General features: G+C 44.6%; 1 protein-coding gene across 2 annotated transcripts in view; it reads right to left on the reverse strand.

Moving 5' to 3' along the window:
• LOC141173019 (N-formyl peptide receptor 2-like) overlaps positions 1-15,502 on the reverse strand; it is a 43,792-nt gene that overhangs the window by 8,875 nt on the left and 19,415 nt on the right. The window contains exons 2-4 of one of the 2 annotated variants that reach the window (XM_073657646.1): positions 13,534-13,592; positions 13,341-13,391; positions 10,840-10,883 (exon numbers count right to left, since the gene is read on the reverse strand). Coding sequence is in view for 1 of the 2 variants with exons in the window: in XM_073657645.1 (XP_073513746.1) it covers positions 13,341-13,390 (50 nt within the window). In the remaining variant the exon portion in view is untranslated. The remainder of the gene's footprint in view (positions 1-10,839; positions 10,884-13,340; positions 13,392-13,533; positions 13,593-15,502) is intronic. The other variant, XM_073657645.1, reaches the window with a different exon arrangement.

Raw genomic sequence — 15,502 nt, forward strand, 5'->3', positions numbered from 1 at the left:
AAGTACATATAGTCATGCGAAAAGAAAAGAGGTGGAGGAGTAAAAGGAGGGGGAGACACAGATATAGGCATGTCATGCCCTTCTAAAACCAAAAAAGTGCGAAGCCGACACGGCCAGTCCGTTCCTGCCCGTGCGACCTCCGTGTTGCCGGGTTTGTGCCAGAGCTGCGGTGGACCCTGACGGCCAGCCCCCCACTCCCAATACTGGTGCCTGTCCGCTGGTGGGTCGAGCGAGCCCCCCTGCGGTGGAGGCAGGTCTAAGCTTTTTAATTTAAATTGTCTCTCTAATTTGAATGAATACACTTTAAACCCTTTTACAAAGATCTATTGGAGGGCAAGTCTCATGCCAGCAGCCGCGTAATTCCAGCTCCAGCAGCGTCCACTAAAGCTGCTGCAGTTAAAAAGATTTTATAAGGATTGAGCTCGGCAGTCCACTGCAAGGCGTCCTACTGCCAGTTCCAGCCCCTATGCCTTGGGGTGCCTCCCCGATGCTCTTCACTGAGTGTCCCGGGGGCCCGAACCATTTCCTTTGAAAAAATTAAGTGTCCAAACTACAGGTGGTGTAGCTTGCTTAACAGTTGGATAATCCGCTAACTAGCAGACACTGCTACTAGGCACAAAGTATTTCCTGGGCTAGATGCAGTTAAAAATTTGTAATTAGATACTCTCGTTGGATGCTGAGAAAGCACTCCATAGAGTCTCCTGGCACGCCATATATTATTCCCTTAAGAAGCTTGGGGTAGGGGTCTAGGGGCCTTTTTTATAGGCAAAATCACGGCCCTTTATCGCAATACGTCACCTAGGCTGAAGATAAATGGAACATTTTCATCACCTTTCATAATCAACAATGGGACAAGGCAGGGATGTCCTCTGTCCCCTCTCTTATACATCCTAGTGACAGAGTACCTGCTCTCATCAATTCGCCATAACCCCAATATTAGGTGGATTGAGGTGGGAGGCACCGAGTACAAGTGCTCTGCATTTGCTGATGATGTCCTAGTATATATCACTCAATCACATATATCCATCCCTGCTGTTATGGCTGAAATAGATCACTTTGTTACATGGTCACATTTTAAAATCAATGCAGCAAAGTCTGAGGCCCTCGATGTCTCCCTCCCCAAATCCATACAGGATTCCATCCAGTCCAACTTTCCCTTTGCCTGGCCCTCACAGGGTATCAAATACTTAGGAATTCCTATTCATAGAGACCTCTCCCATCTATGTTATCTTAATTGTGGGCCCTTTATTGAAGAACTCCATACAGACCACGGTTGGCAAGTTAGAACTGTAAGATTCACTACGTGAACCACTGGTGTTTTGTGGAAAAGCACATGTACACTGTGTTCCAAATTATTATGCAAAAAGAGTTTAGGAGTGATAAGGTAAGAATTTTTTTGTTTTCAGTTAAACTCAATGATGGTGATGTGTGTCAGGGCTCTTTATATCACTGTAAGCAATTGCAGACACCTGTGCTAATTAGTTTGGCAGGTGTGTCCAATGAAAGGCAAGACTACTTAAGAAAGCTGTCCCACATTATTAAGCAGCCTGCATTTTCTGCCAAAATGGGAAAGAAAAAGGATGTATCGGCTGCTGAGAAGCAACAAATTGTGGAGTGTTTAGGTCAAGGCATGACTACAATCAACATTGCCAAGACACTTCATCCTGATCATCGCACAATCAAGAAGTATGTAGCTGATTCACAGTACACACGTGTGCGTGCTGATAAGGGAAAATTGAGGACTCTTTCCTACAGGCAATTACGTCAGGTTAAAAGAGCAGCGGCAAAAAAGCCTTGTCATAGAATCAGACAAGTTTTTGAAGCTGCTGGTGCCTCCAACGTCCCCCGAACAACAAGATGCAGAGTCCTTCAGAGGTTTGCAGCTGTGCGTAAGCCATCCTGTCGACCTCCTCTATCCGCTGCACACAAGCAGAAACGGCTCCAGTGGGCCAAACAATACATGAAGACTGACTTCAAAACTGTTTTGTTCACCGATGAGTGCCGTGCAACGCTCGATGGTCCAGATGGATGGAGTGGAGGATGGCTGGTTGTTGGACACCCTACGCAAACACGGCTACGGCGCCAACAAGGAGGAGGTGGAGTAATGTTTTGGGCTGGAATCATGGGGAGAGAGATTGTCGGCCCCTTTAGGATCCCTGAAGGGGTAAAGATGAACTCCATAATGTATGTGGAGTTTCTCAAACAGCACTTCCTGCCATGGTTCAAGAAGAAGAACCATGTATTCCGCAGCAAGATCATTTTCATGCATGATAATGCACCATCTCATGCTGCACATAACACATCTGCATCTCTGGCTGATATGGTCATGAAAGGGGACAAACTTATGGTGTGACCCCCATGCTTCCCTGACCTCAACCCCATTCAGAACCTCTGGAGCATCATCAAAAGGAGTGTCTATGATGGCGGGAGTCAGTTCACATCTAAGCAACAGCTCTGGGAGGGTATTCTGTCATCATGCAAAACAATTGAAGCAGAAACCATCCAAAACCTGACAAATTCAATGGACGAGAGAGTTGAGAAGCTCCTTTCGAACAAGGGGTCCTATGTGCAAATGTAGCATCACATAGAAAAAAGTTTTGAGTTGAAAACTGTTTGACTTCAGTTTCTAATAACCTGCTAATGCTTATAATTTCAAAAATGACCATTGTTTGTTCTTTATTATAATGAAAAGGTTGATCGAAGAGTGTGGGGGATCTAAGAGTGTGGCAACCCAGTAGTCAGGTTTACTTCAAATTCTGACATTCTGAGGGTCATGTTGCAGGTAGTGCAGCAAGAAGGCACTCATGTGTCTTGCGTATCTAGGAGCCCCAAAATTATTTTCCGGGGTAGATGCAGCTAAAAATTATTATTAATTTGAAAACTGGTGGAGCTTAGTATAGATGACCTAATAGAATCAGTACTGCAAACGGCTACAAAGCCCAAATTATCTTCCAGCCAAGATACAGATAAACATGATTAGTAATTTTAAATCTGGTGGAGTTTAGTATAGATGGCCTAATAGAATCAGTACTGCACACTGCTACAAGGCCCAAATTATTTTCCAGCCAAGATACAGATAAACATGATTAGTAATTTGAAAGCTTAAAACGGTTGGTGAGGTGATTTTAACAAATCATCAAGCTTTTACTCTCCCCAGGATGACACAGGGGTAGAAAAGTCATTTCGGATCCATGATTTGTTCATCTTTATGAACGTGAGTCTGTCTACATTATCAGTGGAGAGCCGCGTGCGCTTATCTGTCAGCACACCACCAGCAGCGCTGAACACACGTTCAGGCAGAACGCTGGCTGTGGGGCATGACAAGATCTCCAAGGCGTTAGTGGCGAGCTCCAGCCATTTATCCAGATTGGAAGCCCAAAAAGAGCAAGGGTCCAGTGACACAGTCATGGCTTCAATGTTTGCTTGGAGATACTCCTGTACCATCGTCTCTAGGCGTTGACTATGTGTCAGACTTCTTGTCTCCTGTGGCCTTGCAAAGGATGGGCTAAAAAAGTGTTGAAATGATTCCGCAAAATTAATGATACCTGCAGATACTGTGTTTCTGTTATGTTTTGAGAGCTGAACACTCGACGGTCCCACGGTTGGCAAGTTGGAACTGTGAGATTCACTACGTGCACCACTAGTGTTTTGGGGAAAAGCACATGTAAGATTCTGCAACAGTCTCTGCTGATGCTCCTGCATGCGTGCATCACTTTCTATGGCAGGAATAATTTCTGCAAATTTACTTTTGTACCGGGGATCTAACAGTGTGGTTACCCAGTAGTCAGGATTATTTCTAATTCTCACAATTCGAGGGTCATGTTGCAGGTAGTGCAGCAAGAAGGCACTCATGTTTCTTGCGCATCCAGGAGCACCAAGTCCCTGTTGTGTTTGTGGCGAGGTAATAATCATGCTTCCTTCCTCTGCCCTCTCCCCCCAATCTCGCACAACAGATATGTGATCAAGGTCTCCCTCATCTGATGAGTCTTCCATCAGTTCGTCCTCCACTTCTTCCTGGGCTCCTGCACCTTCCTCACTAGTTTGGCTGCTACCATGCGCCCTGGTAAAACCATCTCCCCCACCCTCACATGCCTGCCGCCTTGGTGCTGCCGACCGTCTGGACCTTGCAGACGTTAGCCCTTCCGCATACAACTCCTCCTCCTCTACTTCCTCCACCTCCTCTTGTGCCACCACCTGACTCCGAATTCTGTTTAACATGTGCTCCAGCATGTAAATCACCGGAATAGTCATGCTGATAATGGCATCGTCAGCACTAAACATCTTCGTCGCCATTTCAAAACTGTGCAGAAGGGTGCATAGGGCCCTGATCTGAGACCACTCCTCCAGCGTGATTTGCCCCACCTCTGCATCTCGTTGGCCCAGGATATACGTCACAACGTATTGCACCAGGGCTTGTCGGTGCTGCCACAGTCGCTGAAACATGTGCAGAGTTGAATTCTACCGGGGAGGCACATTGCATTTTAGCCGGTGAAGTGGCAGGCCGAACGACTTCTGTAGAGATGTAAGTCACTGAGCTGCGGGATGCGAACGGCGGAAGTGAGCACACAGCGACCGTGCCCTCTGCAGAAGGCCATCTAGTCCGGGATAGTGGGCTAAAAATTGCTGGACAACCAGGTTCAACACGTGAGCCATACAAGGCACGTGTGTGACATTGCCCCGGCGAAGGGCCGCACCCAGGTTTGCAGCATTGTCGCACACGGCCTTCCCTGGTTGCAGGTCCAGTGGAGACAACCATTCATAAAACTGGTTCTCCAGAGCTGACCACAACTCCTCAGCTGTGTGACTCACATTTCCCAGACATTTCAAAGTAAAAACCGCCTGATGACGTTGAGCCCTGCTGCCAGCATAGTATGGAGGTGTGCAGGATCCCTTCTGCGCAGTTAGAAAGCTTGTGGCATGACCAGACAGGCTTTGGGTGCAGGTGGAGGACCGAGAGGAGGTTGAGGAGGCAGAAGCAGTGAAGGAGCTTTGAGATAAAGAGGATTGACGCACAACTTGTGGGGACGGCAAGACTTGGACAGCAGCCCCTTGTCCTGCTGTCACCATAGTTACCCGGTGCCCTGTCAGCGACATATAACGCCCCTGTCCATGCCTCTACGTCCAAGTGTCTGTGGTGAAATGCACCCTGTCACACACAGAGTTTCTCAAAGAAGCGGTGATGTTGTGTGCGACATGCTGGTGGAGTGCAGGCACACCTTTCTTTGAGAAGTAGTGCCGACTGGGCATCTGGTACTGGGGCACTGTGACGGACATAAGGTCTCGAAAATCCTCTGTGTCCACCAGGTGGAAAGGAAGCATTTCTGTAGCCAAGAGCTTGCAGATGGAGAAATTCAACCTCTTAGCTTTCTCATGGCTAGGAGGAAATGGTCTTTTACTTGTCCACATCTGAGGGACCGAGGGCTGGCTGTTGTGCTTAGACGGGGTTGATAAGGGTGTCCCTGGCAAACTGCCGGTCTGTGAGGAAGAAGCAGGCGGACATGTTAGGTTGCCTTGATCCAAAGGTGGTGCTATCGATGTCGGACAGCGCTGAACACCAGCTGGTGTTTCCACCTCCAAAGAAAATGATGACCTGCCAATCACGCTGGCTTTTGCGGGTAAAGAGGTGGCAGGTCTGCATCCCAAAACAGGTGTGACTGCTGTCCCCCCAGTCACAGAGGATGAAGAGGCCGTGGATGCACAAGATGTGGAAGACGGTGGTTGGCCCGGCCGGCTACGCCGCATTGTAGCACAGTGGAGCTTCCAACTACAACTTATGCTTCTTATCCATGTGCCTGTTCATGCATGAAGTACTCAAACTATGTATTTTTTGGCCTCTACTTAGCTTTTGCTGACAAATGTTACAGATAACACGAGTTGGGTCATCTTTATCGATCTGAAAAAATGCCCAGGCTATGCAAGGCTTAGTACCCATGCGACCTGAAGAGCCACCACGACTTGTGGTCAGATGTAGAGTTGTGTTTGATAATTCAGCTGTTGACGTGCTTCCAGTACTACGTCTCTGTCCAGGAAGGCGCAACCTGACCTCGTCATCACTAGCATCCTCCTCCACCTCCTCTTCCGACCTCATCTCTTGGCTGACTGTGGGTTGACAGTAAGTGGGATCTCCAACCTCGTCATCATCACCCTGTGTGTTATCACACCCGTCGTCCTCAGAGCCAACCTCTTCCTGCCTTGACAAAAAACTAAATTTGTCGCTCCAATCAGGTATTTGAGTCTCATCATCGTCTTCCTCATTGTCTCCACCAACAGGAGTTACAGTTTGGGAACGAGGGTCTACATTATGGTCAGAACCTCCTGCGTCTGGTCCTGGATCCGACTCATAAAGATTCTGGGCATCAGTGCAGATCATTTCCTCGTCTGGATTCACAGAAGCTCTGGAGCCGACCTCTGATTCCCAGGCTATAGTATGAGTAAACAGCTCTGCAGACTCAACCATCTGTTCTACCCCATACTAAGATGGGCAGCTGGAGACTTGGGAGCTGTGAGGAAGCAAGTGCGATTGGGGTGACACCTCTGAGGACTGGAGTATTTGTGATGTTGAATTTGATGTGGAGAAGAGCCCACTTAAAGGAGCACTTGATATCTGTTGAAGCACCTGCTGTTTTTGAGCCTCATCTGGAATTTGTAGCGATTGGCATGGCCGTAAGAAAGGGATTTTATCACATTGTCCGCTAAAAGAAGTAGACATCTTAGTTTTGCTGGAAGATGGTCTTTCTTCTGCATATGTTACTGTTGCTTTAACACCTACCCCATGGACACAACCTTTTTTTCCTTCTCAACACGCCTATTCCCCTTTCCACCAGCAGCAGGCCTTTTTCCACTCATTTTGGTGGTTAACTAATTCACAACTCTGGAGTTGTTTGCACAAAAAACAATGGATGGGAACCGAGCAGAGCTGAGTGGCCAAACTGTGGTATTAGCCCAAAAGTATTGGCTGGGTTAGATGCAGATAAAAATTATTTTGAATTTGCAACCTGCTGGAGGTTAGTATAGATGAAATAATAGAACAAGTCCCACACACTGCTAGAAGCCGAAATAGCTTTTCAGAGCTAGATGCAGAAAAAAATTATATTGAATTTGCAACCTGATGGAGGTTAGTATAGATGGACTAATAGAACAAGTCAAACACACTGCTAGAAGCCGAAATAGTTTTTCAGAGCTAGATGCAGAAAAAAATTATATTGAATTTGCAACCTGTTGGAGGTTAGTATAGATAGACTAATAGAACAAGTCCCACACACTGCTACAAGCCGAAATATTTTTTCAGAGCTAGATGCAGAAAAAAATTAGATTGAATTTGCAACCTGGTGCAGATTAGTATAGATGGACTAATAGAACAAATCCCACACACTGCTACAAGCCGCAATATTTTTTCAGAGCTAGATACAGAAAAAAATTAAATTGAATTTGCAACCTGGTGGAGGTTAGTATAGATGGACTAATAGTACAAGTCCCACACACTGCTACAAGCCGAAGCCCAAATATTTTTTCAGAGCTAGATGCAGATAAAAATTATTTGGAATTTGCAACCTGATGGAGGTTAGTATAGATGGACTAATAGAACAAGTCCCACACACTGCTAGAAGCCGAAATAATTTTTCAGAGCTAGATGCAGAATAAAATGATATTGAATTTGCAACCTGATGGAGGTTAGTATAGATGGACTAATAGAATGATGCTATGCCCAAAAGGTTTTACTTCACTAGGTGCAGTAAAAACATTTGTATTCTATGCACAGGTGGTGTAGCTTGCAACACAGATAGGCTACTTCACTGACTAACACACTCTGCAAGAGGACAAAAAGGATTTGCTTTGCTAGATTTAGCCAAATGCTGTGAAAAAAACTTGCACAGCACTGGCACAGACTTGCCTTGCAAAAAGTGATAGGAACTGATGTAACCTAGCCCTGAAAAGGACTGCAATTACAATTAGTCTTTACTCCCAACCTATCTATTTAAGAGCACAGACCTGCCTCATAAAAGTCGTAGGAAATTATGTAACCTAGTCCTTAAAAGGACTGCAATCACAACTATTCCCTACTCCCAAGCTATCTGTAGATTTGTGCGAAAATTGGCTTGAAATTAACAAAATATAGCACACAGCAACAGCGGTGCCGTCTAACACGCAGCTGCAGCAGTGAGAAAATGGTGGCGACGGGGAAAATGGCTGGGTCTTATAGGGCAAGGACATGTGACATACACTGCCAATGACACATGCCCTTGCTTGTGTGAAAAAAAGCAGTTCGCTCCGTGTGTGCGCTGTTGATAGGCTGACAGATTGCACCTCCACACTGTAAATGCGGGAAAGAGAAAAAAAAATGGAGATCTTCATTATTTCTGCAGAGATCCATCCCCTGCCCCTCCACCCGCCCCGCTGTACACTCAAACTGCGTATTAACATTAATTTTCAGCATTACTGAGAAAAAATCCAGTTATGATTTTGGTGCACGAACAGTTATCGAACATAACCTCAAACAGCCGAATTTTTTTCAAATCGTTCGTGTTCGCCGAACGGCTCTAACACCGCCCACAACAGCTCGAATTTGAGATTGGCGAACAGTTCGAGTCGAACATCGCTCATCTCTATTCCCAACTGCTTCCACGTATCTCTCCTCAAACCATTTGTGCTTAATTCTTTTTCCGATAATCCAGGTTCCTTCCCAGCTCTGGTCTCCGCTGAGGACGTCTATGAGGTAGAGAACATTCTGGCCACCAAGAGGGTAAGAGGAAAAACCTTTTTTCTGGTGGATTGGAAGGGGTTTGGCCCAGAGGAGAGAACTTGGAAACCCAGGGAGAAAATCCACGCCCCACTTCTTAAAAAAATTCTTTCTGACCTAAAAAAGAGGGGGCATAAAGGATGGAGTACTGTAGTATTGGCATCTCTGCCCCCTGACAGGCAGAGACGCCATCCCTCTTACCACCGCGCTCCCGGCCCGGTGTCTTTCGGCTCTCCTGCTGCTGCTGCCGGTGCGCAGCTGCTTCCCGGGCACTGTGCTTTGGGCGCGCGCTCCCTCCCTCTTAAAGGGGCCACGCGCACCGTCCTAATGAGTCCCTGGCCAATGGCCTGAGGACCTTTCATATAAAAGGCACCTCCTCCAAAATGGAGGTGCCCGTGCAAGGTTGTAGCTTTGTGTCCTAAACTCTGCTTCAGCCCTCAGGTCCCGCTGCTAGCCTGACTACCAGTCCAATCCACCAGCCTGACTACCAGTCCAGTCCACCAGCCAGACTACCAGTCCAGTCCGCCAGCCTGACTACCTGTCAAGTCCGCCAGCCTGACTACCAGTCCAGTCCGCCAGCCTGACTACCAGTCCAGTCTACAGCCTGACTGCCAGTCCAGTCCGCCAGCCTGATTACCATTCCTGTCCGTCAGCCTGACTACCTGTCTCCGCCTGCCAAGTGTACCCTCCTGCCCGACGATCTGCCTACGGTCCTAACCTGCCAGTCTGTCTATGGGCCTGGCTTGCCTGCCTACCCGGAGAACGTACCAGTTACCTGCTGTGCCGATCTGTCAGCCTACCTGGAGGCTCCTAACAGTTACCTGCCATGCCTATCGGTCAGCCTACCTGGAGGCTCCTGTCAGTTACCTGCCGTGTCTACCCAGAGGCTCCTGCCAGTTACCCGTGGGAGTCACCTGCTCTCATACAAGGACAGGCCCAGAGTAGCACCTGGTCCCTCTGCTTGGTCCTTCCCTGGTTCACAGAGTCGATTGAGCCGTGTGCGACCTTGGTCAGTCTGAGTTGATACCTAGTTACGCCCCTCTGGTCCCTCCTTGCACCGCAGCACAGAGGTTCCACCACCCGGATCCGTAACAAACGCATTATGAAATCTGAAGATTACCAAAGAATTTTGGGTTGCAATAGTATCCAGTGTCAGAAAGCTGGGTTTGCGTCCTGAGTCATGGGTCTTCAAGCAGGACAATGGCCTCAAATATACTTCAAGAAGCCCCCAGAAATGCATGGAAACAAAGTAGTGGAGAGTACTGAAGTGGCCAGAAATCAGTCTGGATCTAAAGCCCATTGCACACTTGTGGAGAAATCTAAAAATTGCTGTGGGGAGAAAGCGCCTTCAAATATGAGAGACCAGGAGCAGTTTGCAAAAGAAGAGTGCTCCAAAATTCCAGTTGAGAGGTGTAAGAAGCTTGTTGATTGATATGGGCATCAATTGATTACAGTTATTTATTTCACAGAGTGGCAAACAAATATTAACCGAGGGTTCCAACAATTTTTTCCTGCCCGTTTTTGGGGTATTGTGTGAAATTACATCCAATTTACTCTTTTTTTCTCTGTTTTTTTGTCTTGTTCCAATACACACAAAGGAAATAAACATGCGTATAACATGTAAAAACATGGGGAATTGCAATAATTTTCTGGAATAATTTTAAGGTGCCAAGACTTTCAGCCATGACTGTACATAACAAGCACTTTTTACCTATTGTTTCTGCCCTATTTCCTTGTAGATTGTAAACTTGCCAGCAGGATCCTCACTCTTCCTGTAACTGCTGAACTAGGTATTATTTTGTAATGTCTTTATTGCCTGTGCATGTCTCCACTTAATTGTAAAGTTCTGTGGAATATGTTGGCGCTATAAAATTATTATCATTTTCATTAAAGTGTGGTGCTAGATGTCACACCATCATATTCCCTCCATTCTAGAACAGGAGGTCACAGGATTCATTGTTCCTTTCCACCTAATTTGCCCCGAAAAACCGGAAGAACCTTTTGAAATGCCTGTTAGAAAATGTGGGAAGTGTTATAAGACTAATCTGCAACACATAAGACAATATATCAATGAGAAAAGAGTGATATCTAAGAGCTCATACCTACAGATGTCTCCATTGCTAACTTTTCCAAAAATGTAAGAATTCTAAAATAAAAATGTAAAAAAATATTGCAACATGTCAGCAAAACCAAAAACAGGCTGTAAACACCTGGATGCCAGACACAGAGACATATAGCAAAAACATCTCCCAACAGAGCATTGTGAAACCATCCCCAGGCACTTCTGCTTTTAGTCGCTTCTCTCCAGTAGCTAAAACACTAAGTTCAGAAATGTAATTATCCTCTATTAACCCCTAGTAGTATATTTTCTTTAGTAAAACAGTCCCTTTAAAGAGGTTGTCCACTACTATAGCCAATGCTCCAATGTATTTAAACCGTAGAAATATATATTTTTTGTAAATAACTTCTGTTGTGATTGTCGCCTATGAGCGGCGCTATTGCTGACCGCTCACCAGGCATCACGTGACCCGGCTACAGCCAGCTCTGACATCAGCTAATGTCACATCAAGTTCTGGCTGCAGCCGGGCGTGACCCAGTGACGCGCTCCCCGGTGAATGATGGTCTGTGGGCGGGGTTTTACTGCGCGTCATGGCCCAGCATCCACAGCGTGCCTTCCTAATGAATGCAGAGGAAATCAGAATAAACCTTTCCCGTTTTAGGTCAATTATGATTACCATAATTTTTATTATTTGCCAAATGCCAGAATAATGAGAGAGAGACAATGTTTTAAGGCATTTTTATTACTAACTGCAAAGTCAAAAGTTTACATACACTAAGATTACTATGCCTTTAAACAATTCTGGACTGCCCATATGATGATGTCATGTGTTTGGAATCTTCAAATAGTTTTTTTGGCAACATCTGAGTTAATTAGAGATGGCTGTGGATGTATTTTAATGCACACCTGAAACACACTGCTTCTTTGTGTAGCATCATGGGAAAGTCTAAAGAAATTAACCAAGATATCAGGAAGAGAATTGTGGACTTGCACAAGCCTGGCTCATCCTTGGGTACAATTTCTCGATACCTGAAGGGACCTCATTCATCAACATGATTTGGTCCGATATGTGCATATCAACCCAAGGACAAAAGCAAACGACCTTGTGAAGATGATGGCGGAAGCTGGTAAGATTGTTTCAATAACCACAGTGAAACGAGTACTGTATCAATATAAGCTAAAAGGCCACTCTGCCAGGAAGAAGCCATTACTCCAAAAGAAGCATAAAAAAGCCAGATTAATGTTTGCAAATGCACACATGAACAAAGACCTTAATTTTTGGAGACAAGTCCTGTGGTCTGATGAAACTAAAATGGAACTTTTTGGGCATAATGACCATCGTTACATTTGGAGGATAAAGGGAGAAGCTTGGAAGCCTAAGAACACCATCCCAACTGTGGCAGCATCATGTTGTGGGGTTGTTTTGCTTCAGGAGGGACTGGTGCACTTCACAAAATAGATGGCATCATGAGAAAAGATTATGTGGCAGTACTGAAGCAACATCTCAAGACATCAACCAGGAAGTTAAAGCTTGAGCGGAAATGGGCCTTCCAAATGAACAATGACCTGAAGCATACTGCCAAAATGATAACAAAGTCAATGTTTTAGAGTGGCCATCACAAAGCCCTGATCTCATTCCTACTGAAAATTTATGGGCAAAGCTGAAAAGCCAAATGCGAGCAAGGCGACCTGCAAACCTGAATAAGTTACACCAGTTTTGTCAGGACGAATGGGCCCAAATTCCGACCAACTATTGGGAGAAGCTTGTGGAAGGATATCCCAAATGTTTGACCTAAGTTATTCAGTTTAAGGGCAATGGTACCAAATACTAATGAAATGTATGTAAACTTTTGACTTTGCAGTAGGCAATAAAAAATTTTCTCTCTCTCATTATTCTGTCATTTGGCAAATATTAAAAATTATGGTTATCCTAATTGATCTAAACAGGAAAGGTTTATTCTGATTTCATGTCAGATATTGAGAAAAACATGCAGATGTGTCTTTTTATATAGTGAATGTAAACTTCTGGTTTCAACTGTATTTACAAAAAACTTATTTCCACCATTTAATACATTGGGGCATTCTCTATAGTAGTGGACAACCTCTTTAAATAAGAACATCATAAGCACCTTTTAGTAAGAATATGTCCAAATGTGACAATTGTTCGACAAAAACAAACAACTAACAAAAAAAACAAAATAAAATCAATTTTGTGGCTCTGTGACTTCCCAATAAATGAATGCTGTAAGAAGGTCTTTATCTCTTGTCACATCTGTGTCATGTTGCTCTACTGGAGTCACAATGCAGAGCGGAATCCTCTGTATCACAGACACCACTGACGACTGATGGATGACACTGATGTGTAGAGGAGTTTGATGAGTTAACCAGAGTTTCCATAATTTTTACAGGAATAATAATGCTGAATGTAGAACTGATTTATCCAAATGAATATTGATGTAATCGGGGTGGAGGCTCGAATGTAAATATGAATGGAGTCTGCATTGATATCTCATGAAAAATAAAGAATTAGAGATATAAACTTACCAGTCCCAAGTAATATTATATGTGGTCACATTATCATCAGTAGTGTCCATTCTGAGTTTTTTTATAAAAGAAAAAAAAACATATTAATAGTAAATAATAATAATAAAGATTGTTCTATCTATCTATCTATCAATATACAGTGGGGAAAGTAAGTATTTCATACACTACCGATTTTGCAAGTTTTCCCACTTACAATGTCTGGAGAGGTCTGTAATTTTTATCGTGGTACGCTTTAACTGTGAGAGACAGAATCTAAAAATAAAAAACAGAAAATCACATTGTATGATTTTTAAATAATTAAATTGCATTTTATTGCTTGAAATAAGTATTTGATCACCTACCAACCAGCAAGAATTCTGGCTCTCACAGACCTGTTAGTTTTTCTTTAAGAAGCCCTATTACTCTGTATTCATTACCTATATTAATTGCACCTGCTTGAACTCATTACCTGTATAAAAGACACCTATCCACACACTCAATCAATCACACTCCAACCTTTCCACCATCACCAAAGAGCTGTCTAAGGACACCAGGGACAAAATTGTGAACATTCACAAGGCTGGAATGGGCTACAGGACAATAGGCAAACAGCTTGATGTGAAGGCAACAACTGTTGGCTCAATTATTAAAAAATAGAAGAAACACAAGATGATTGTTAATCTTCATCGGTCTGGGGCCCCATGCAACATCTCACCTCGTTGGGTAAGGTTGATTCTGAGAAAGGTCAATAATCAGCCCAGAACTGCACAGGAGGACCTGAAGCGAGCTGAGACCACAGTCTCAATCATTACCGTTAGTAACACACTACGCCGTTGTGGATGAAAATCCCGCAGGGCACATAAGGTAACTCTGCTCACTCCAGCACATGTCCAGGCCCATTTAAAGTTTGCCAATGACCATCTGGATGATCCAGAGGAGGCATGGGAAAAAGTCATGTGGCCAGATGAGACCAAAATAGAACTTTTTGATGTCAACTCCACTCGTCATGTTCGGAGGAACAAAAAGGATGAGTGCAACCCCAAGAGTGCAACCCCATCCAAACTGTAAAGCTTTCCGCACCACAATGGCATATGGCTAGGGCTAGGGATGGGAGGAGATGAGCACTAGTCGATCTCCACTAAATTGTATAAAAAACAAGGGTAGACAAACAGGGGTGGATTGCTAAGCCTTAGACGACTCCAAATGTGCACACGGCCTCAAGCTCCAGAGAGGACGAAGTACTGTTCTTGCTAAAGCTTCACAAGTAGCACCTCCGTCTCAGACACACCAGGTTATTACACACCCAGGCCAGGGAGCTAGTTAACCAGAGGGAGGTAGCTGCTAGATCCTAGAGACAGCCTCTCATCTAAGAAGATGTCTGTAATGCCAAACGTACAGATCTCCTGCAACCAACTGCATGGCGACAGTCTGTCACCTCTGATACACCCGTGACACTCAGTCTTTGAAATCTATGAAGCAGCAAAAAGAAGTGACCTGACCATTGCTCAGTTGGCTGTGAAGTCTCCACTATTTTATACAGCTGTGGCCAAAAGTTTTGAGACTGACACAAATTTTGTTTTTCACAATTTGCTGCTTCAATGTTTTTAGCTTTTTTAGTCGGTTGTTTCTCTAGGTACTAAAGTACAATTATAAACATTTCAAAAGTTTTTCTTCTTTTATTGACAAACACATCAAGTATATGCAAAGATTCAATATTTATAGTTTGACCCTTATTTTTCAAGAGTTCTGTCTTGGATATCTGTTTCTGGGAAAAATCCTGACTTATGATCTGACGTGTCACAAACAAGCCGTGAGGCAGGGAGGCCAAGGAGTCCAAGGTCAAAGCCAAAAGAGTATGTCAGAGACAAAGGGATAAAGCAAATAGTCAAGAGCAAGTCTTACGTCAGGCACCAAGAGTCAGAGAACGTCAAGGCAAAGGGGCAGTCCGAGCGAACAAATATCAGAATCAATGAATACTGAGCAAAAAGCGCACACACACCACCATGCAAAAGGTATGAATGGCAATAGTCCAAGCATAGCCAGATAAATAGCCAGGCAATCACCCAACCGAATTGGGCTGCAGGGAAATCCAATACACAAAACTGACACCTCAACACACCTCTGCATACTATAGTTTGGCGAGCTGTCACTCACAATGCTGACAGCCTGGCATGCCCCTGTAA

This window comes from Phyllobates terribilis, unplaced genomic scaffold (genome assembly GCF_046119375.1).
Source record: "Phyllobates terribilis strain yellow unplaced genomic scaffold, ASM4611937v1 Scaffold_12__6_contigs__length_324123572, whole genome shotgun sequence".
NCBI lineage: Eukaryota > Metazoa > Chordata > Amphibia > Anura > Dendrobatidae > Phyllobates > Phyllobates terribilis.